Source organism: Nothobranchius furzeri, chromosome 8, assembly GCF_043380555.1.
Source record: "Nothobranchius furzeri strain GRZ-AD chromosome 8, NfurGRZ-RIMD1, whole genome shotgun sequence".
Lineage (NCBI taxonomy): Eukaryota > Metazoa > Chordata > Actinopteri > Cyprinodontiformes > Nothobranchiidae > Nothobranchius > Nothobranchius furzeri.
The window spans coordinates 68,230,675-68,254,778 of NC_091748.1; the positions used below are offsets into that span (position 1 = coordinate 68,230,675).

At 42.0% G+C, this 24,104-nt stretch overlaps 3 protein-coding genes across 6 annotated transcripts; 2 read left to right on the plus strand and 1 right to left on the minus strand.

The window, feature by feature from the left end:
- The first annotated feature begins 1,120 nt into the window (after positions 1–1,120).
- On the plus strand, positions 1,121–3,896 carry pars2 (prolyl-tRNA synthetase 2, mitochondrial). The gene is made up of 3 exons (XM_015970977.3): positions 1,121–1,619; positions 2,398–2,643; positions 2,711–3,896. The coding sequence occupies exons 1-3, from the start codon at positions 1,305–1,307 to the stop codon at positions 3,590–3,592; spliced, it is 1,443 nt and encodes a 480-aa protein (XP_015826463.3). The 5' UTR covers positions 1,121–1,304; the 3' UTR covers positions 3,593–3,896.
- Positions 3,897–4,673: 777 nt separating this feature from the next.
- Positions 4,674–11,311, plus strand: ttc4 (tetratricopeptide repeat domain 4). Of its 4 annotated transcripts, none has more exons than XM_015970978.3 (10): positions 4,674–4,924; positions 5,007–5,124; positions 5,204–5,365; positions 5,450–5,527; positions 5,825–5,949; positions 6,058–6,144; positions 6,317–6,558; positions 6,868–6,952; positions 7,688–7,770; positions 11,166–11,311. In XM_015970978.3, exons 1-10 carry the CDS (start codon positions 4,814–4,816, stop codon positions 11,263–11,265), a joined length of 1,191 nt encoding a protein of 396 aa, XP_015826464.3. In that variant the 5' UTR covers positions 4,674–4,813; the 3' UTR covers positions 11,266–11,311. The 4 variants fall into 4 exon arrangements, with proteins under 4 accessions (XP_015826464.3, XP_070410365.1, XP_015826465.3 ...); XM_070554264.1 differs by lacking the exon at positions 11,166–11,311 and adding an exon at positions 9,972–10,125; XM_015970979.3 differs by lacking the exon at positions 5,450–5,527 and having other exon boundaries at positions 5,204–5,380.
- Positions 11,312–18,222: 6,911 nt separating this feature from the next.
- LOC107392637 (placenta-specific gene 8 protein) lies at positions 18,223–19,262 on the minus strand. Its single transcript, XM_070554265.1, has 3 exons — positions 19,003–19,262; positions 18,718–18,905; positions 18,223–18,646 (listed from the first exon to the last, which is right to left on the minus strand). Exons 1-3 carry the CDS (start codon positions 19,067–19,069, stop codon positions 18,434–18,436), a joined length of 468 nt encoding a protein of 155 aa, XP_070410366.1. The 5' UTR covers positions 19,070–19,262; the 3' UTR covers positions 18,223–18,433.
- Positions 19,263–24,104: the final 4,842 nt, after the last annotated feature.

A 24,104-nucleotide genomic window follows, 5' to 3' on the forward strand; every position in this document is an offset into this window, starting at 1 on the left:
TTTGGAGAAGTTACATCTCCATTCTGGTCTGGGAACACCTTGGGGTCCTGCCGGAGGAGCTGGTGAAGGTGGCCGGGGAGAGGACGGTCTGGCGCTCCCAAGTTGGGATGCTGCCCCCGCAACCCGGACCGGATAAGCGGAGGAAGACAACGACGAGGACGATTACAATGAATCTAGAGTTGTAACTTTTATACTGCAAAGTAGTGTGTGATTAGTCAAGGTTAGATAAGTAATCCTGCTATGAGTTGCTGTACATTTGCATCACGTGAGCTATTCATTTGTTATGTTTCGGTATGAGTTAATAATTTTTTCTTTGTAGTTGTTTTTAAAGCGACTGATTGTCAGACACTTTTTTAGTTCTTTGTCCGATGAGTTCCAAAGTTTAACACCTTTTATTGATAAGCTCATTTGTTTCAGCGTTGTTCTACAAAATATTTGTTGAAAATCTCATTGTTGTCTTTGTGGTTGCTCTGTTTGAAATACTTATGACTGTCATTTGGTGGTTTGTATTTGACCTTGTATATGACCAACAGAGTGGAGAGGTTTACTTTGTCTTCAAATTTCAATATGTTTGACTGGATAAACAGTTCATTGGTATGTTCTCTGTAATGTTTTTTATGAATGATTCTGATTTCTCTTTTTTGTAAAATGACTATAGGTTTGGTATTGGTTTTATATGTGCTGCCCCATATTTCCACACAGTAAGTCAGATATGGTGTTTAGTTTTCTTTAGTATCGATATATTTTTGCATTTATTTTTTGTTTTTTGTATTTTATATGGTGTTTCCAGGATAGTTTGTGATCAAGTATTACTCCTAACCTTATTGATTACATTTCCATTGATTGATATATTTTGCCCTTCTTCTTTGATATAAAATTTTTGAGATTTGATTAGTTTGAGGAAATAGAACCCTAATTTGTAATTGTGTTGTTTTATAACACGGGAGAGAATATAGAATACAGAAATGTGCTATTACGTTAAAAAACACGCTTGACCCATTTCTGTTCCTGTTTACGCCCTGCCTGCAGGTGGCGCTGTGACATTCTCAAGCTCTGGTGCACAGCAAATGAAAACCGGAAGCGGAGCTTACTTTAACACGGACTGTGTTTGTAGTTTACAGCCGTCGTTTGGCATTCTCTTTCATGAATTTGTTTTAACTTAAGAAACCACACAGTCGTTGTCTCCATGTGCCTTCGGTTTTTTTTTTATTATTTTGTTTCAGCGCTGGTATCGTTACCTGTACTAACTTAATAAGCTAACATTTGTAGATTACTGGACTTTTGCACACCACTTGAACGTCTTGATGGAGCCAGCGACCCACCAGACCTGGAGGAGATCCTTTTATTACCTCCACGGAGCTTTTATTCTTCCAAAAAGGTTCCAGTCAGGTCAGGCTGAGCACGCAGCTGTCTCTGCGTCCCCTCGTGTCCGTCCGAGGCTCCTGGTGTCTCGTCTGTACCAGCCCTCGAACCTGCGTGATGTGGGTCAGGAGAGCCGGCTGGCGGGGCAGATGACCTGTAAGAGCCAGAGACTCATGCAGCAGGCTGGGCTCATCCATCCATCCAACCCAGGGTGCTACTACTACCTTCCTGCCGCCGTGCGCTCCATGGAGAAGCTGGTGGGTTTTCATTTGCATAACAAAATGTTTTTGAGCAACTGTTTCTGTGGGTTTTATCGTGCTTTTGTGCGTAAAAATAAAAATTAAAAAATTCTGAGGTCTGAGCTCTAAATTAGCTTTTGTTCTGTAATAAAGTAATATCCTAAATGCTAGCTCCTCAGGAGGGAGGGAGCTGGTGCCTAGTCATCTGGCATGATGTGGGGGACACTCAGGACAAGTCTCCAGTCAGTCACAGGGACGTAAAGTCACATTGTATCACATCTGGGGACAATTGTCTCAAAAGTGAGAAAACATGGCAACGTTATGCAGCAAGGCCCAGCTAGGATTCAAACCTGCAACCTCCTTGCTGCAAGGCAACAGTTGTACCAATTGCTACAACTATAAAAGAAGCTACATTTCCAAACACAATAAAGCAGGTCGTGTTGAATATTGACATCAAAACAGAACTTTTTGGCATGAAGTTTTGTTTGAATGGAGCCCGATGAGGACGTTCAGTAAGATGATGACATCTCAACGGTAAAGTGTGGATTTGAAAAGTTATCTGCACGTTTTAACATAATTAAAGGAAATGTATTCTGTGTTTGGTATGAAGAATAACTATTTAAACATCACCACTAGACTCTGGAAGAAATAACAATAACAGAAAATGCGATTAAGTGTCCAAACATTGACAATCCAGTTTATGTTTTCAAGTAAAAAAATAAATTACTGCTGTAACAGAGAATAATTGTATTTATTTGGTTGTTATTCAATTATAACTGGAGTTTTTATTCAACAGATTAAAGTGATTGACCAGGAGATGCATGAGATTGGTGGACAGAAGCTAGACATGCCTAGTTTATGCTCAGCTGATCTCTGGAAAGCCAGTGAGCGCTGGGATTTGATGGGAAAGGAGCTGTTCCGTCTGAAAGACCGCCACAGGGCAGACTACTGCTTAGGTCCCACCCATGAGGAGGCAGTGACGACCCTTGTCGCTCATCAGACGACTCTGTCCTACAAACAGCTGCCTCTGCTTCTTTACCAAGTAAGCCTCCAGCTTGTTACTGTCACTAGCTGTGGGTTTTTTACTGAGATTTCTTCTTCAAATCCAGATCACCAGGAAGTTCAGAGATGAACCCAAGCCAAGGTTTGGCCTTCTGCGAGGGAGAGAGTTCTACATGAAGGACATGTACTCATTTGATGTTAGCGAAGAAGCTGCGAACCAGACGTACGAGTCTGTGTGTGAAGCATACTCTCGACTCTTTGCCAGGTTGAGTCTGCGTTGCGTTCAGGTGCAGGCAGACACGGGAAACATCGGCGGTACTCTCTCACATGAGTTTCAGCTGCCGGCAGACATTGGTGAGGACCATCTGCTGCTCTGTGGAAGCTGCTCCTTCTCCGCTAATGCGGAGACTTTGTCATCAGGCCGAACCGACTGCCCACAGTGCAACACTGGCTCACTGGTAGAATCAAAGGGTATAGAAGTAGGTCACACCTTTTATTTGGGTAAAAAGTACTCCCATATATTCAAAGCCACCTTCAGCAGTGCCCAGAACAAGCCTGCTACTGCAGAGATGGGCTGCTACGGTCTTGGGGTGACGCGCATTCTCGCTGCAGCCATCGAGGTGATGTCAACAGAGGAAGAGATCCGCTGGCCGGGTCTTATCGCTCCATATCAAGTTTGTGTGTTGCCCCCTAAGAAGGGCAGTAGGGTAGATAAGGCGGCAGTCTTTGCAGAAGAACTGGTTCAGACTCTGGGAGAAGCTGTTCCTCATCTGAGAGGTGAAGTTGTTCTTGATGACCGCACACACATGACCATTGGAAAGCGGCTGAAGGATGCTAATAAACTGGGCTACCCTTATGTCATCGTAGTAGGACAGGTGGCTTTAGAGGAAAATCCAAAGATTGAGGTGGTGTGTCAGCAGACGGGTGAGACTATGTTCCTCAGTAAGGATGGACTCCTGGATCTACTGGGAAGAGTGGAAACTGTGTAACAAAACTTTAACAGCTGATCCTGTAAGAATTGTCATGATTGTTTATTTTGATGGTTGAAGTCCAAAGAATACTAAAGACTTTGTCTAGACATTACATAGGTTTTATTCACAAACGAGTAAATTTGCTGTTAAAAATGGCTTGATAAGGTCTCTGGGATTGATTAATGCTTTTTTTTCTTATATGCTCAATAAGAAGAGAAATAAAGGCACAGCTTTATAGTTTTACATTTTTTTTTCTTCCCGGTACCGGTTGCTTGTTTAAATGTATTTCTGAAATAAAGAAATATGTAGGAGCTCCACAAAAGAGGTGTTTTATTATTTAGCCTTGTCTTTCATTATCTTTATTTATGAACTTGATAATTGTAGATGAAACCATGAAAAAGATACAGCTATTATAAAGGTGGGGAAATGGAACAATAAGAGCGGGAGATAATTAATCAAATCACTCATGATAAACTAAGTTTATATCTTAGTTCTGTGGAAATAGAATTTCCCATCAAAACAAGCAAGTGGTGAAATGGTCAATGTTAAAAGAAAAACTTTAAACACAAGAATACAGTTTTATCATAAACCTTTTTAAAAGTTTTAGTAATAAAGGTTCACTTTTGCAAGTCATTTTGAGAGATCATGGAATTCAGTTAATAGGACTTATTGCATGATAGCCTTTTTAACATTGCTTATAAAATTAGCAAAAAACTGAGTTTCACTTTGGGCAGCTGTGGCTACATCGTAGCTTATCACCATCAGTGTGTGAGTGTGTGTGTGAATGGATGAATAATACACTGTAGTGTAAAGCGCTTTGGAGTCCTTACTCTGAGAGGCGCTATACAAGTGCGGGTCATTTATCGTTTACGTTGTTTATTTAAAATAATTTTGAGTGGCGCGTACACTGTTTACACACCCTGAATCACATACTTTGTTTTTTACCCTTCCACGGAAAAAATAAAATATTTGGAGTCCAAGTTAAAAAAATGTTTTTCTCCAATTTTGATATTTTTAAACAAACTACACTGGTAAGTGGTTTATTCTGAAAGTGGAACCAATATTTCGGGTTTAAGTTTCCGCACGGACTAGTAATAAACGCGCAGCGCAGAAACACATGCGTAAACAAGGCTGCGTTTATGCTTTTTTGGCTGTGGGTTCGGTTTCTGTAGATACATTTATAGTCTTTATTCCATATTAACGTCACTAAACAGCGTTTTAGCGCTAAATTGAGCCAAAATGGCGTCAACGGCGGTTCAGAGTGACAGTGACGACGGGATGGACGAATTCATGGACAAATTCAAGACGCAGAGATATAAAAAGGGCTTCAATGAAGACACCTGGGAGGAGGTAACTCAGACTTTCATCATCAGTCTTCAACAGATCGTTAGTTAATATCGAGATTTATTTAGTTTTTTTGTTTTTCTTCTAGGAGTTCGATAAAATACCCATGTTTATGAAAGAAGCCCCTGAAAACATCAACCCACGAGAATACCCAGACCTAGCATGTCTCCAGTCCATGATCCACGATGAAGACCGACCTCCAGAAGGTAAGTGTGTCCTTATCCGAACACAGAATGAGTCTTCAGTCACATATTAAAGTTTATACATGTTTTGTTTCCTCATCAGAACAAGCAAAAAGCCTGAAAAATGAAGGAAATGCTTATTTTAAGGAGAGGAGCTACAAACAGGCAGTCGTGTCTTACACAGCAGCGTTGAAGGTGAAATGTGGGGATGAGGAGCTCAGGGCTGTAATTCTCACGAACCGAGCCGCTTCACACTTCCATCTGGGTATAATGTCTCATGGTACATTCACCGTTCATTCACCTGTGTCAAGACATAAATATTAAAGTGCACTGATATTTTTTAACACAGGTAACATGCGCTCTGCACTGAATGATGCTGTAGCTGCAAAAAAGATCAAACCAGACCACCTCAAAGCTTTGATCAGAGGTCTGTAAGCTAATACTTTGCTCACAAAGTAACGAATCACAACAACTGTACTGATAAAAAGCCAAATGGATTTGTTTCTTTCCATATTTTTGATTGTATTTGCAAGAATTGGTCAAATGACATTGAAGTGGAATCTCTGCAGTGAGAAATAGCTATTTTTAGTACAACACAGTGGCTGCCAAACACCAGAGGAAACATATAGTAAATTATTACAGTTACACGTCAATTATTCTAAATGTCTGCTTTGGTGTTCTGCATTGATAATGACGGTGTTGGATTGTGTTTGTGGTCCTGCAGGAGCTCAGTGCTGCATAGAGCTGCGTAACTTTGCAGAGGCTGTCCAGTGGTGCGATGAGGGATTAAAGGTCCACCCCACTGACAAAAAGCTGCAGGAGCTGAGAGCAGCAGCAGAGAAACACAAAGTATTATTATTTTATTATTGCTGTTGGTGAGCTATGCGTGAAAGTTTTAAAAGATGAATGCATCAAGTTAAACCTATATTGTGTGTGTGTGTGTGTGTGTGTCTACAGAGAACAGCAGAGAGAGATGCCAGAAAAGCCAAGGCCAAAGAAAAGAAGTTACATGGTGAGAAAGAAGCTCTTCTCGTTGCTATAAAGGTAAAAATATCCTTATTTTTAAACCTTAAAACAAACATACAATATTCGCATGACCTGAATCATCCTGATTAAACACAACATGTGCTCTCTAGGATCACATCATTACAGAATGAGATATAAAATCACATATTTGTTTATGATCATCGGATGTGTTTTTGTGATCTGCGGACAGGACCGAGGTATAAAACTTCTGCCGCCTGCAGGGACACGTGTGCATGGTTCAAACAGTGATGATGAGGATGCTGGCTCTCCTGCAGCCATCGCCCAGCTGAGTCTGGATGGCCTGAGCTCCCAGGAGGTCACAGGGGCTCAGGTTTTCCTAGACCAGCAGGGCCTGCTGCATTGGCCTGTTCTCTTTCTCTACCCTGAACATCAGCAGACTGATTTTATCTCGGCCTTCTGCGAGAACACCTGGTAAAAAAAACTAAAAACTCTTCTTTATCTTAATTTAGTCTGAAATGACATTTTGAAAAAGCAACAATGACCAAAAAGAAAATTTGAGTTATAGAAATCAGAGAAGCTGTTAAAATGAATGAATGAATTCTTTATTGTCATCATACAGAGCATGACAAGATTACAAATGTTAGTTTGGCAAAATTAAAAATGTTATGAATTTGTTAGTAAGAAAATGCTTATAAGGCCACATGGTGGCGCTATTTGATGATTTGAATTCATGCTTTGCTCAAATGTGACTATCTTTTTAACATTTTAATGGTTGTTTAGTTTTAGAGACCACCTGACCGTCATGTTTGGAGAAGAGCTTCCACCTTGGGACACAGACAGAAAATACCACCCCCAGAATCTGCAGGTATTTAGTTTTGTGATGTTTAACTCATTCACTGCCAGCCGTTTCCTGATCACTAACGGCCTTCGCTGCCAGCGGTTCTCACCGTTTTTACTGTTTTTTTAAGAGTCACAGAACGTTGCGCGCTAGCATGATGTCGATGCCAAAACAACCAAAACAAAGAGGAGACTCACCTCTTTCATCAGGAAGAGTCTGCGTGTTTCGAGCGTTATCCGTTCTTTCATAACCCGTTGTCGAATTGTGATTGGCAGATGCTTTTCCGGTTCGCGCCTCTCTTTTTTTTTTTACAGGAACGGCCCAAAACGATCTCCAAACACATGGATGTGTTGCTTCCTGATCATGTGATCTGTGATGTATGTGGATGAAGATCGGCTTCAGGGCTGAGATGCATGTTCTCTCAGCGCGGGGGCTCGTTCCGATGCTCAAACAGTAAAAAAATGCAAATGACGACTTTAGTCGTCAGTGGCAGTGAATGAGTTAAGTAAAGCTAAGAGCAGGAAGGAAACAGACCAAAACATATAAGGTAGTTGATGACGTACTTTTCTTAAACTATAAATTATTTAATTCCTTTGAGTTTAAAGTTCTGAGAAGTTTAACCAAGGAGGTTTATTCTCTATAATTATAATATGTAGAAAAATGTCTGATGGAGTTAAAATCCGCATTGACAGACAAAGTTACGCCAGTGGGATTAAACATCAACAGTCCGACCGAAGGTAATTTACTGTTTTGTACTTTCAGCTCTACTTTGAGGATGAGGTGAAACAGACTCTCTACCAAGTAGATCCAGATGCGTCCCTCTTGAGGATTCTGCAGCATAAAAGGTGATTTTATTTCTAAGAAACTGAGTTTAGGCTAAATTCTTACTATTTATTGTTAAATGTAATCATTGTTTTTATTGTGGCTTACATTACATTCTGACATCATTTTTGCCATTTATAAGTTATAATGTAATTTAGTGTCATCGCTATGGTTACTGCAGGTTTTTGGTTTGTTAAAAGGTGAATCAGATTTCTGGTTAAAGCCCGGATCACACGGTTCTTGTCACGCTGTGAGAACTCCAGAAAGGCGGCACGCTGTACGGCGCAAGATTTCTGAGTCGCTCCAACAGGACACCTCCTAAGCAGACCGCTAACCAAAACAAAGCTGAAGATAAAATAAAGCACCGCTGGTAACACTTCGCTCATCTTCCTCAGAACAAGGGTCATTTTCAAAACCCTCGCTTTGGCGCCAGACTCTGGCTTTGGGTCTCCTTTGTCCATCTTTCAGCTAAACGGCTGATCTGTCTTCTGGTCATTCATCCTTCTCCATTATACATAAAAACCTGCTAAACTACAGAGAAGTAACAATCTATCTCAGATCACTCCAATATCTGTCTCACTATTTACCCCGCAGCTCCGTGACGCCTCATCACACCCGCTGTCACAGAGCGGAGCGTCCTGTGTTCCTCTGCAGCAAAACGCTGCTGAACCATCCTTGTTGGTTGAACATGTGCGGTTTCCACCAACAGAAAAGGGATCTCATGTTTTTGTGTTTGATTTTTTAGGTTTGTGACCACATCTCCTATCACACTCTCATAGATCAAAGAATCACGGTTTTCATAATTCAGCTGTCGGTCTAAAAAAATTGTGTAATTATTTTAGCATAACTCTGGCTTAACTTGGGCTCTTAACCCTCTCAGGCTCAAAATAAGTTTTGGAAAAAAGGACGAACAACTAAGTCCTTCAGGGGTACTTCTGAGTGTGTGCGTGTGTGTGTGGGGGGGGGGGGGGGGGCAGCAGTAGCTCAACAGGTTGAGCGGGTTGTCCAGTAATCAGAAGGTTGCAGGTTCGATCCTGGCTCCAGGACAGATAATTCTGCTGTTGTGTCCTTGGGCAAGACACTTAACCCACCTTGCCTGCTGGTGGTGGTCGTAGTGTGGTGTAAAGCGCTTTGGAGTCATTATTCTGAGAGGCGCTATACAAGTGCGGGTCATTTATCATTTAAAAAATGCTCATGAAATACGCATGTGGAGTAACCAGGTAGGTAGATTTTAACGTTGCAAATCTGCAACACCTGCCTCCAGAGGGTTAAAGTCTCTTTCTGGATTATTTCTATTAAACAATGGCACCTTATGCTGGCTGACAAGCATATCACACAAATAGTCTCTGGAACCGAAGATGGCGACTTCACGATTTTTGTTTATAAATGTGCTTCTGTAGCCAACAAACGGAGGTAAAACACGTTGTTTTACGAGTATTATTCTCATGTCATGTTGTGTTTTCATATTTTTATATTTTAAAGACTTACTTGTCCGTGAAAGGTTCATCAACTCAACATCAGCTGAGGTATTCCTTAAATTTGAAGCATCTAAGCGGTAGTCTAACGCTATTGGTTAGTTCTGGTCGGCGCTCAGTTTCCTATTGCACGGAGCTCTGCGGGGCAGGGGGCGTGCTAGCAAAAAACAAAAAAGGACGCATTGCTTACATCATACCACAGTACATGATGAGATAATCACTTTTACGGATTTCTGAAAAGGGAAAACTCCTGAAAGCAGCTTTAACAAAAAATAAAAACTGTTGTGTAGTTTATAATCTGCATTTTAAACATACATTAAAACCAAAACTCAGAGAGGCGGAGTCTTGCTGCTGCAGCATCCCAAAGGTGTGTTTTCATTGGTCGATTGCAGACAGTAGTCGTAGGTTTTCAAGCATGTTTGTAGACTGTCGGAGGCTGATTTGGGTCGTGAGACGGCTCAAAAAGCTGCCGCAGAGCTAGTCGGACTGGATGTGGAAATGAAAATCACCCTCATATTCAATGTTTTTTTACACGGTTATGCCCCCGACGAGGGAGTTGGCTAAGATGGCCACAAATCGCATAGTGTGATCCAGCTTAACCCTAACCTAATTTCATAGTTTAAGACTTTTTAATTGCTTAAAGGTGTGGTTCACCTGTTTAATCAATACATGTGCAGTGGTCTCTAGTAGGAATGAATTCCTTGTTAGTTGTACTCTGGGTACAAAAAGCTCTGGTTACTCTCTTACAGGATCTAGAAGTTGGCCAGTTCAGAGGAGAGCTTCAGACGACAGGATTTGGAGACTTATTTCCTAATATTTGGACATTTCGCCTATGACTGGCTAACAGCAGCGCAACTTTACCACTTAAGTCTAATTTATACTTCCCCGTCAGCTCCACAAGACACACACTCGCTCACGGATGGAGGCAATTTGCCCTCGTACTTCTCCGTCTCCCGGGGAGTGTTGCAAAGCAATTCCCCGCCAGGACAACAGAGGGCGTAGCGCTGTTCTGGGATATCCTGTCATGTATCCGGTCCAAGATGGTGTGTTTTATTGTTTATTTTTTGTATTTAATAGACTTTTTAACACGGACAAATTTGTCCTTCATCCTCCTCCACCTCTTCATGTGCTCGCCACCTTTAAACCCACGTTTCCTGTCATTTCCATCCATGAATAAAACGCTTGCTGCGTATCTTTTCACTCCTCCAGTCACGGGGGAATTAAATGTTCATGTTTTAAAAGTTTTTCCACGAGGTATTCTTCAAGCTTCTCCGTGTCTGCCGCTAGATATTCTCGGCTCTCTTTATGTTTCTGAGGGCGCAATGGTGGCGCTGTAGACGACAGCAGCGTCCTGACCAATCACAAGCTTGCATTCTCCGTCTTGACGCACAGATGTTTAGAAAAGAGAGCTCGACTCCGTCCGTTCTTGCGAACCTGCTGGAGAGCCCTCGAAAGGACGGATAGTGGCGTTGCGTGTGTCCTTCCCGACTCAGAGGAAGTATAAATTAGGCTTTAGTTTGCTCTGCAATGTTGAAGTTTTATCTCTACAAATAACACAAGCCTGGAAGAGTTCTGCTGTGTGGTGGAGTTGCTAATGCTAACAGTTAGCAGAGGACGTCTCGGCTATTAGACGCTGTTTCCTGGACACTAAACCAACAGCAACCTTCCTTGTCGTGAGTCAAGATGGGTGAGTCCATGAATGTTACGTGACAGTGTGACGTAGATCTGTCAGGAATTTCTACGTTTCACCGTCTATTTTCTATCAGAAGCGAATGCCGCAGATAGGCGTAGAACACTATTTTCATGTTCGGCCTGCATGAAAATCTCAGAAATAAAGTTATTTCAGTGAGCCACACCTTTAATTGATTTGAAAACAAATAAACATTCTGGTGTTTGTGAGTTTCTCTTTAAGGGTTTCTAACGATTTCTTTCTTTGTTCTCAGGTTTTTTGTCAAGGCGGGCACGCCCAGCTTCATTGTTCTGGTGAAAGGCTCTTCGTTCTGGAAAACGTTTTTGTCAGAGAAGAAAATACACATTAGCTGAAAACACAATTAAGTATTTTTAATGTCAATAAAATAAGAAATCTGAACTCTATGTTATCTGCTCAGATATCAGCTGCTCTGGTGTGTTAATAGACCAATCAGGGAGTATTGATTAGATACAAACCGGTGTGATCTCAAACAAAAGCAAAATAAAACTCATTTAGAGTTTTAAAAGGGAACTTTTTTATTCTGCTGAACATTCATGATTATGGGCATGATTTAAATTAATAACCCTTTTTCTTTAAAACCCTGAAGTGCCCGACAAGAAAAGGACACCTGGCGATACATCTGTTATGTTTCAGCCAATTAAAACATTTTCAATATGAATTATTTTGATCACTTTACTTTTTTTTCACAACAATGAAGAAACTAAATAATCTGATGCAAACGTTGAAAGATTACTTACTAGAGTTTGAATACAATCATGCTTTAAAAGTAAATATTTGAATGAAATAAAACTTCCCAATCGTCTGAAACCTTCACCGATGGCATCTTCATCGGTTACAAAGATGAGGACAACGTTGACTGCATCTGCAAGAAGCAGAGAGGTGGAAGTGAAGGACTGGGATTGAACATCTAAAACAACTTTCATGAGAAGAGTTGACCTTGAGATGCTGTCAGCTTCAGATCTCAAAAATAGAGCGTTTGGTGGTGCGCTGTCAGATGGCAGTAATGAATGCATAGACCCTCTTCAGATGAGGAGCAGAAGCTCATCGTGCCTTAAGCTGTTGTTGCCACCTCTCAGGACAGTCTGTCCATTTTCCTCTCCAGAAGAAACACCTCGCGCCAGTTAGAGGCCAACATGGGCCTCTTGATGTGTGAAAAGAAGGTTTTATTGACTATTTTCCAGCATGGGAAGCCCAGCAAATACGCACTGCACAGGCACACGTGTGATCACTTCGCCTGTGTTTTTTGTGAGAAATGCCTGAACAAAGACGGGAACTGTCTTCAGGAGTACCACGATGCACAAACGACCTAAATGGATGGTTTAACTGAGTGTCACTTTATTAATGTTTCAGAATCCTTTCTGTGCCTCTTTTAGTCTTGTTTGGTTTCAGAGACGACCGGACCATCGTGCTTGATTAGAAACGTCCACCTCAACATGCAGGCAGTAAACATCGACCTAAAATCTGCAGTTATTTGTGATGTTAGTAAAGATTTATCTGACTAGTAGCAGAAGGAAAACATAATAAATAATGGAAATGTGATGTTTAAGCAATGCAAAGATCAGGAAAGAGACAGGCTTACTGCACTTATCTAACTATAGCCATGAAGTGAAAGGAAAACCGTTTTGGACTTCAGACTATTCTGTATGCAGACTTTTACATTTTAACATCTGTGTACAAACGTAAGATAAAAGGTGCATTTTATTTTCTCTTTATTAATTTTAAACACATCCATCCATCCATTTTCACCCACTTATCCGGAGTCGGGTCGCGAGGCAGTAGCCTAAGGCGAGAGGCCCAGACTTCCCTCTCCCCAGCCACTTGGGCCGGCTCCTCCGGGGCAATCCCAAGGTGTTCCCTGGCCAGGTGAGAGACATAGTCCCTCCAATGTGTCCTGGGTCTACCTTTAGGCCTCCTCCCAGTTGGACGTGCCCGGAAAACCTCACCACGGAGGCATCCTGACCAGATGCCCGAGCCACCACAACTGGCTCCTCGATGTGGAGGAGCAGCGGGTCTACTCTGAGCCCCTCCCGGATGACTGAGCTTCTCACCCTATCTCTAAGGGAGAGCCCAGCCACTTTGTGTAGAAAACTAATTTCGGCTGCTTGTATCCTTGATCTCGTTCTTTCAGTCACTACCCAAAGCTCATGACCATAGGTGAGGGTAGGAACGTAGATCGACCGGTAAATCGAGAACTTCGCCTTCTGACTCGGCTCTCTCTTCACCACGACAGACCGGTACAACGCCCACATCACTGCAGATGCAGCACCAATCCGCCTATCGATCTCATGCTCCAGTTTTCACTCACTCATGAACAAGAGATACTTAAACTCCTCCACTTGGGACAGGACCTCATCCCTGACCCGGAGAAGGCATTCTACCCTTTTCCGAATCAAGATCATGGTCTCAGATTTAGAGGAGATGATTCTCATCACAGCTGCTTCACACTCAGCTGCGAACCGCTCCAGCGAAAGCTGAAGATCACGTTCCAATGAAGCCAACAGGACCACATCATCTGCAAAAAGCAGAGACCTGATCCTCAGGCCACCAAAACGGATGCCCTCCACAACTTGGCTGCACCTAGAAATCCTGTCCATAAAGGTTATGAACAGAATCCGTGACAAAGGGCAGCCTTGGCGGAGTCCAACTCTCACTGGGAATGAGCCCGACTTACTGTCGGCAATGCAGACCAAGCTCTGACACCGGTCATACAGGGACCTAACAGCCCGTATCAGAGGGCCTGGTATCCCATACTCCCGGAGTACCCCCCACAGGGCCCCCCGAGGGACGCGGTCAAACGCCTTCTCCAAATCCACAAAACACGTGTAGACTGGTTGGGCAAATTCCCACACACCCTCCAGGATCCCCCTAAGGGTATAGAGCTGGTCCAGTGTTCCACGGCCAGGACGAAAACCACATTGCTCCTCCTGAATCTGAGGTTCAACAATCCGACAGACCCTCCTCTCCGGAACCCCTGAATAGACCTTACCAGGGAGGCTCAGGAGTGTGATCCCCCTGTAGTTGGAACACACCCTGCAGTCCCCCTTTTTAAATAAACAACATATTTCTTTTAAAATTCACATAATTTAGAATTAATTAAAGCATGTAATTATTTCAGATCTTTGCAATAATTTTGCCAAGGAGTTGATATTAAACTAAATTATCACCTGTTGGGCTATTTTTATTTCAGTTGATTATTTGTTTTCATTCTGCTACTACTCATATTAGTCTTTTTTAACATAATACATTGTTTTAAAGACAAATATAAAAAACAACTGTGTGCATTCCCTTTTTAAAGTCAGTGGTAAACAGAAAGCAAATGCTTTTGTTTGTTGGGATTTCCTGGTTTCTGTAATGGTTTAATTGGAACTGATTTCATCGAGTTAAATTTGGGGGGTTCTTTTTTGGGGTTTGCTGCAGTCTGGGACACGCAGTGGGGAAAGCTTCTCTTCCTGAGAGGTGCAGTCGTGCCATAAATCCTGCTAAGGTGGCGAGATTCAGTGAGTGCTTTGGTTTAGCAGGACAGGATCTTCTCCTAGCCCACCTCCCTGTTGAAGAGTTTATTACTCGTTTTGACACGCTCTCCCTTTAAGATTAGGAAAGGAGGGCATAGGGCAGAGCCGTGGATGTCTGATGAGACCCAGGCCTCCAGGCAGGCCTGCAGGAGAGCTGAGCAAAAGTGGAAGCAAGACAAACTTCACGTGTCCTATGAAATTTATAAAAAGTCACTTTTTGATTACCAGGAAGTGGTACGACAGGCTAGGATCAGATATTATGCCAACATTGTGGAATCAAACTCTCATGACCCACGCACTCTCTTTAAGGTAATTGATTCAGTACTGGAAACTGCAGCTTCTGCCTCCAGGTCCACTGCTGCGTTGGCCAGGACATGTGAGGATTTTCTTCACTACTTTGTGGACAAGATAGCAATGATTCGGGCTGCTACTGTAGGTCGCACTCCTGTTTTGGTGGAGCCTATGCCACTTAGGGCAAACCTGCCAGCCTTCCAGACTATATCTATGACAGAGCTAGAGGAACTCATTTCTAGGCAAAAACCTTCTGGTTCCATTTATGATGTTCTTCCCCCAAGGATGCTTAAGGAGGCTTTTTCTGTTCTGGCCCCTTATATACTGTTTATCTTAAATACCAGTCTGGCCTCTTGTGTGGTTCCCCTTACCTTTAAGAGGGCTGATGTACGACCACTGTTGAAAAAGAAGGGGTTGGAGGAGGCTGTGTTGGCCAATTACATACCTATCTCACATCTTCCTTACTTATCTAAGCTGCTTGAGAGGGTTGTATATTTACAGCTGGTTGCATTTTTAGACACTAACGAACTCTGGGAGATGTGTGTGTGTGTGTAAATGTACATGTGTGTGGGTATAAATGTTCTTATGTGTTTTTTACGTATTTTTATTCTCATTTATTGTAGTTGTATGTTTCAGAGAGCGAACATCTACTGAAGCTAAATTCCTTGTAAATGTAATTTTACTTGGCCAATAAATCTGAAATCTGAAGCTGAAATCTGAAACCTCCAGAGGATCCTGGCTCAGTATAAGCAGCCATCCACCACAACTCACTGGGGATCGAGAAGACACACATACACACACACAAAATATATACCAAGTAGTGTTTCTATGGTTACATTGTGATTTCTTAGTAAATATTCTATTTGGTGAGAGATAAACTTTATTGCATTTATCCTAGTGAATCTATAATTAAACGGATAAACTAGTAGTAGCACATCTAATGTCAAAGAAAGTAAAATGTTGTTATCAGGAGAGGGAGAATGTTTAAGTGGTTAGCAACAGTGTTCAAGCCGATGGCCCCCACCATGAGGCTACAAGTCTCTGGGCGACGCCATATTAGATGCCATGTTTCCCTCTACGGGAGCCTATAAGGACAAAGTGCATTTACTTATTTGTAACAAATGGTTACAAAACTTTTGCCATTCTTAAATGTTGTTTTACACATTTACTACTTCACTCATTGCCAGTGATGTAACGAGGTCTGATGTGGTTGTCATTTTGCTGAAGTTTGCGCTCCCCATGGCTTTTTGACCCTAATAGGCATCTGTTGCTCAGGTCTTACTCCAACATGAAAATACCGCGTGCTTGCAACAATTTAGGTATCTCCTGCCTTCTATTGCCAGGAAAAATACACGCAGTCACTTTAAATGTAGGCTGGGATCGCGTTAACCGGATATTTTGACGGCAAAATCTCAAGGCTGCTGGCCATTCTGACAGACTGGAATTACCCCAACGCATTCACATTTTAAACGTTATGCACAGAGAACACAGAGGTAACAAATTACATCAAGACAAGATTCCCATCAGAACATCACGACCCAGCAGCAGAACCAGAACAAGGCAGGTAAAACATTCCTACTTCAAGTTAAATCATTTCATTGTAACATTAATATGTTGCTGGACATGCTGGACAGCTTGTTTAGACTACAAATTAAAAATTAAATTGTGAATTTTAATTCATTATTATGTGAGAAATGGTTGTTTTTTTAACTCTGTTAAACAACCATGTCTAGCGCGACCTCTGATGTAGGTGTTGTTTCTGTACCTGCGTGTAACATATATTGATAACTTATTTTATTAAGACCCATCCAGAAAATAAAACTTGGCGCAGTGCCTGTGTTAGTGGGAGTAACGTTTCTGGGAGGCTACATTTTACTTTTACTTGATTATAATCATGTTGCAGTAGCGCTACGCTTACTCGAGTGATATATTTTCAGCAGTAATGAAACTTCTGAGCTCCGTTTGTTTCCTTTCAGGTCGTAGGGATCTGCAATGTCGACTGTAGACACACCTTCTCATTCAATGTGTTTTCTTTGTTTTCATGTTTACATTGGGAGAATCTCACTGAAGGCATCAAAACTACGAATGAACACATTTGGAGTTATGTATTTAACCACAAAAGGAGAAATAACTGAAAACATGTTTTATAAAATAGCCACCCTTTGCTGTGATGATCTTTAAGAAATGGTTTCTATTACACAGGTGTGCCTTATCAGGGTTAATTATTGGAATTTCACTTGATTCACCTCACAAAGCTCTGCAGAAGCTTGTCAATCTACTGCTGATTAAAGTCAAGTGTGTCATGGCCTGTGGCCGTCTCCAAGTTTAGGTCCTCCACCACCTCTCTTACCCATGGTGTCCCACAAGGTTCTGTGCTGGGGCCTCTGCTCTTCCTCCTCTATCTGCATCCTCTTCAGCACATCCTGAGCTCCTTCAAAGGAATCTCCTACCATCTTTATGCAGATGACATCCAACTGTACATCTCCTTCAAGCCCCATGAGATATCTAAGCTGCAGCTGTTACACACCTGCTTAGACTCTATCAAAACCTGGATGGCTGGGAGCTTTCTACAGCTGAATGAAGATAAGACTGAGATCCTCATTTGTGCCCCAGACAAGATGGTTCCCAAAGTCAGAGACTCTCCTGGTCAGCTTGCTTCCCACACCAAACCTTCTGTCAGGAATCTTGGTGTGACCTTTGACCCAGCTCTCACCCTGGATTCTCATGTCAGTTCTCTTGTTCGCTCTTCCTTCTTCCATCTCAGGAACATTGCTAAGCTGAGTCCCATTCTGTCCCGCTCTGAACTTGAGACTGTTCTCCACACCTTCATCTCCTCATGCTTAGACTACTGTAACTCTCTTTTCACGTGTCTGAGCAGAACCTCCCTGAACCGTCTACAGGTGGTTCAGAATGCCTGTGCTCGGCTTCTGACCAAGTCCTCCAAACACACCCATGTCACCCCACTTCTCCAGCTTCACTGGCTGCCAGTCAGCTTCAGGGTTCATTTCAAGATCCTGGTTCTGGTCTATAGGGCCTTACATGGACAAGCACCATCTTACATTGGTGATCTTCTTAGTCCCTACACCCCCAGCAGGTCCCTGAGGTCCAGTGATCAAAGCCTACTGGTTGTGCAGCGCACCAGGCTAAAGACCAAAGGTGACAGATCATTTGCTGCTGTGGCCCCCAGACTCTGGACCTCTCTCCTCCCGAGCCTGAGATCAGTGGACTCAGTGGTCTCCTTTAAAAAGCAGCTGAAAACTCACTTGTTCAAGCTGGCTTTTGTATGACCTTCTTCACCACTCTCTCTTTATTCTGCTCTCCCCACCTATTCCACCTTCCTCAGGATCCACTGATTTCCCTCTTTCCTATTCACGCTATAGAAATGATACTTTCTTCTTCTTCTTCATGGCAGAGACACAAACAACATGCTGGACAGCAGTTCTCGAGGACTGGAGTTGCCCACCCCTGACGAAGCAGACTAGCAGACAAACTGAACTTGCTTTATTTGGACCTAGAAAACTGAAAAACATGGAAAGGATCTGAAAACTGTCATAAACAAAGGGTTTAAATACACAGGGGTGTTCAAGAACGAGTAAGTGTGAAACGGTCAGGGAGAGCCGTAATCAACTGACATAGATAAGGCAAGCAAAAGAACAGAGTGGCAAGAACTGAGAAAAAACTCCAAAGCCACACGTCATTACTGAGCCTGAACATCTCCCTTCTGGACAACATCAACTGGAGGAGAATATGAAGGAGCTATCAAAATCGGAGCAGGCTGCATGACAACAGTTTGGTGCTGCGTGTTGATGATGACGGGAGTTTTCTTGCGATGTTTTAGCTCACGGTGCATCTGACACCAGGAGCACCACACACAGCAACAGGAAGCCATTATGTCTCTAACGAGAGAGCCCTGTAAAAGAGCACAGTGAACATGTTAGCTATTTGTTCACATTATAATGGAGAGGTCTGATGTTTTCATACCTTGATGCCATATTCCTTCCGCATTAAAGACCTCACAGTCAAAGCAACAGGAGGAACAATTACAGGTACCCAACAGGATCCAAAGTAAAGACGGTAACACATGTCACACAAAGGGAGGCAGCTGTTCTCTCCAAATCTTCCTGTAACTGTACACTGGAGGAAAGGGTAGCACCAGAAACCATAGCAACCTGTAAAACATGGGATGATCTGGATTAGGTGATTTTAGGAGATTAAATTAAAATCAAATTAAAAATGAAAGTTCAAATTAAAACGTTTGAGTCTTACAAGTGCCTGGATCCTCAAAGCAGTCAAAGAGACCACTGTCCCAGTCTGTCAAAGGCCGCTCTGCCATCACTCGTCACGCTTAAGCAACAGAGAAATGTTATCCTGTTAGATGAGAGTAAAGCAGAAACCATCAGCTCAACAGCATGGAAGAAGACTTCAAAGCCAGACAGCTCATAAGAGTTTGTATTCGTTTGTAGTTAAAGGGGACATATTATGACTTTTTTCTTATAACACTTTGATGGTCAATACAGGACATGTTCATTAAAATTCTTTGCACAAAGCCCCACTTGAAACATCTCACTTTGCATATAATCAGTCTGCCTCATGTATGAATTTCACCTTTTAGGTTCAATTATTGAAATAAATAAACTTTTCATCAAGTTAAATTCAAGACTTTTTAAGACATTTTCAAGACCACTTCTATAAAAATGAATACCTATTTCACAGCCCTATTGTCAAGACCCCACGAAACTTAAATACCTACACTTGGGGCAGGACTTCGTCCCGGACCTGAAGAAGGCATTCTACCCTTTTCTGACCCAAGACCATAGTCTCGGATTAAGAGGAGCTGATTCTACTTCCGGCTACTTCACGATCGGCTGCAAACCGCTCTAGCAAAAGCTGGAGATCACGCTCTGATGAAGCCAACAGGACCACATCATCTGCAAAAACGAGAGACCTGATCCTTAAGCTTGGTTTATGCTTGACGTATTTACTTTCCGCTTGGTGATGCGGCTCGCGGATGGAACGCGCTTCACAACTTGCACCGTTTATGGTTCATGCGGCTTGTCTCTGCAGTGAGCCAATATTCTCCCAAACTGTAGGGGGCAGCATGGAGCTCTACGGCATGCATCCAACACTACACCATAGTAGAAGTAGAAATTACTGTTGTTTACAACATGGCATTCTAGCATTTTTAACAGCGTCCGCGTCTTTTCCGACAGTGCAAGCTATTTCTCTCCAAGAATTATTAACAACATGTTGATCACGGTGATCTCTGAGAGCTGTATCATACAAATGTCTGTATTTACGAACCTCTGCCATACTAGTTCTTGCCAGTCTGCCATGTTTTTCCGCATCCGACCGTCTGCGTGGTTAGAAAATTTCCTAGGTGCGCGGTGCGTAAATTTTGGGCCATGCGGAGGATGGGTGGAGGGGCGTGGTTGTTAAAATGACACAATTTCGCCGCGCGGAGCCGTGCGAACCTCGCGGACGCGTCAAGCATAAACCAACCTTTAGGCCACAAAGATGGATCCCCTCACCACCATGACAGTGCCTAGAAATCTTGTCCATAAAAATTCTGAATAGAATCTGTGGCCAAGAGCGGCCTTGGCGGAATCCAACTCTCACCGGAAGCGAGTCCAACTTCCTGCTGGCAATGACGATCCAGACTCTGACACCAGTTGTACAGGGACCTAACAGTCCGTATCAAGGTGCCTGGTACCCCATACTCCCGGATTACCCCCCCACAAGGTCCCTGGAGGGACGCGGTTGAACACCTTCTCCAAATCCACAAAACACATATAGATTGGTTGGGTGAACTTCCACACATCCTCCAGGACTCCCCTTAGGGTATAGAGCTGGTCCAGCCTCCCAAGGCCAGGACAAAAACCACATTGGTCCTCTTGAATCCAAGCTTGTACAATTGTTTATTGCTTTGCTGTTGGATGCGACTGAGCACAGAAAGTAGCTAAAATGCTACTGTACGTTGGCTTCAACCAGACTTTAAGATTGTCCCCCTAACTCACTGCTAGACCAGTGCAGCCAAGTAGTAATTTGCTGACAGCGTCAGGTTTTTCAGCTTAGCCATCAACCACAGCTGGTTCTACATAAATGTGGAGCAGAGTTTTTAACCTGATGATGGTGATATAATTACGGTTTTGGGCTGAAATATCAAATTTAAAGTAAGTTGCACTAAACTGCCACACTAATGAATACACATGTTTACAGCACTATTAGACACTCATCTATACAGGTTATCAGCAAAAACAGGTTAATTTAGACATTACTTGCTCTTTAAGTGGAATTTTATATTTTTTAAAAATAGTTGTTTTGCTGCAAGTCATTTGGTATGTGACAATGTTAAAAAATGATGCTTTTGACATGTATAAACAGAAAAGAGAACATAGTGACACCTACATCCCAATTCAAAAGTGAAGAGTGGAATATGCAAAAGGAAAATATATCCAGCAGGCTCTAGTTCAAAGTTGATAAATTGTTTACTTACAGTTTTTTTTTTTGCCATTTACATTTTCTTTTTAACTCTCTGCTTCCTGTTGAATAAAATAAGATGTTTAAATAATAAACATGTGATGTGTATTTGTAGATTAGTAATTCATGTTACACAAAATTTTCCATAATTTCCAGTGACAATTTTATTTAAAAAAGCAAAAAGTGTTAGAAACCATTTGAGAGCCGAAAGAGCTGGTTCGCTTTAGAGAGCTGAGCGGTATGAGCAGGGTCCGAAATTAACACTCGCCAAATGCGAGCAAATTGCTCCATTTGGCGAGTAAATTTTTGAGCTCTATCTGCCACATGGCGAGTAAACATTTGCACCAAATTAGTTATGTTTATCAGTCATCTTCCATGGATTTCTGATACTCCTCCCGCCTGCATGCAACGTACACAAACGTACGCGAAACGTGAGCGCCACATCCAAAGTCATTTCCGCCGATCCCATTCAATCAGTTTATCAAGTTAGCAGTTGGCTTCGTGTTGAAACTAGCGGTGAAATGTGGCGGTTTTTAACTGGAGTCAGCCAGCCTTCCAAAGGAAAACTCGTCGAACTGGAAGAAAAACCACCAGGACCAGTGGCAACCAGAAGATTTTGTGAAAAGTGGCGAACTGGAGATGGCGGAGTCGTGAGACAATGGCTGCATTATGATGGCCACGTAGCGTTGCTGCCTTTCACAGACACTTTTCTGCTTGTGCTGCAAACAGGATAGCCGTCTTCTATCAACTGTCCCTCAGCATTCTTCAAATATCCAAAAAATGCCCGTACTTCCGACTTTTGTCTTCTTTGAGGGATAATAAATGTCACGAGTGCTGCCGTCTCCTCCTTTGGCCATTATTTTAGCTTTAGCTTCAAGAAAGTTTTGGTCGTAAACAACAAAGCGCGCATGTGCCGCCGGCAACTTCAGCAGATGATACGGTGGCTGGTAAGGGTCACCGCGCCTACACCGCAGCCACTGTAATCCACTGAGGTAATATATATATATTTTTAAACAAGACGGTTATTATTATTGTCAACTTTTTTACCGGGGTTTACCGCTACACCGGTTACCGTGACAACCCTAGCCCTGACACACTTTCAGATATTCTCATGGTGCAGCTGTGCTCTCCAGAGATCAAGGAGTAGGACCCAAATGAGGCTGTAATGCTTTGGCACAAAGACGGTGTCAGAAGCAGGAGGCCAGACTTCATGGACAGAGAAAACAAGGAGTCTGACTAGATTTCAATGAAAGAGTTCATAAAAACATCTCTAAAAATAAATCAATAAATAGTAAAAATGACAAAAGAGTTGTTTTTCTTATTAATTGATGTTTTAATTATTTTGTCACTCTGTTTGGAATCAACATAATATAGAATAACATGCTTTAGGTAGATCTAAATCATTTAGAATTTTGGCTGGTAAAAAATATGCTTGGCCGGTAGATTTTCATCATCTACCAGCCAACTTGGCCGGTGAGTAAAAAATTTTATTTCAGACCCTGAGTATGAGCCTACAGAATTTCTCCCAAAACCTGTTGTGCTGAAGGAAGCATGGCTGTGGAGATTTGCACGCCCTGTTGTCACAACTGTAAATTGAGGAAGTAAATGATTAATTTTTGAGGTTGTTTTAAAAAAATAATAATAATATGAACACGTCTCTAATCTGTGTTAATCCTGAAAAAAGATATTTTTTACTGGAAATCTGAGTAAACAATTTACATTTGTGACACATTTTATTTAGCTTCTATCTGGAGTATTTCTCTTATCCAATGGCACCATCTAGTGGCTGACAAGCATACCACACAAAAAGTCTATTCCTCTGTTTAAGATGGCGACTTCATGTTTCTGTTTATAAATGTGCTTCTGTAGCCGACCAACAGCGCTAAAACACGTTGGTTTACGAGTATTATTCTCATGTCATGTTGTGTTCTCATATATTTATATTTTAGAGACTTACTTGTCTGTGAAAAGTTCATCAACTCATTGCTATTGTGTCTATTACAAAAACTGACTCTGGATCTGTACAATAAATAGCCCAATCACATCGATAGGGCCTACTCTCGCGAGAAACTGTAAGGTTATATAATGTGGCCCGCCAGTTTTTGCTGTGATCAATTTTTGGCAAGGGAAATTATCTTTTTTTTTTGCCATTTTTGGGGTGTTTATGAATGTGGACGAGACCCAGCATCCTGTGATGGCACTAATAACATCAAGAGATAATAAATAAGATAAGATTTAGGTAAATTTAACCCTTTACACGTGACCAGGACTCTGTGATCAATTTTTGGCAAGGGAAATGATCATTTGTTGCCATTTTTGAAGTGTTTATGAATGTGAAAGACACCCAGCATCCTGTGATGGGACTAATAACATCAAGAAAAAATACAGAAAGTAATATTTAGGTAAATTTAATCCTTTACACGTGACCAGGACGATGTGATCAATTTTTGGCAAGGGAAATTATCTTTTTTTTGCCATTTTTGGGGTGTTTATGAATGTGGAAGAGACCCAGCATCCTGTGATGGGACTAATAACATCAAGAGATAATAAATAAGGTAATATTTAGGTAAATTTAACCCTTTACAGGTGACCAGGACACTGTAATCAATTTTTGGCAAGGGAAATTATCTTTTTTTTTTTGCCATTTTTGGGGTGTTTATGATGATACAGTTGACAGTATGAGCACAATAACATCAACAGATAATACATAAAACCCTTATTTGGTCAATTTTAGCCTCCATGAAAATCTGAGCGATTCGATCACTTTTTGGCAAGTAAAATGCCATTTTAGTTGTCTACAATTAAATCATCAATAAAGAATTTAAATATATTTTGAGGCGTTTCTTACAGGTAAACTGGAGGGTGTAGTCTCTATTTGGCAAGTGACAATC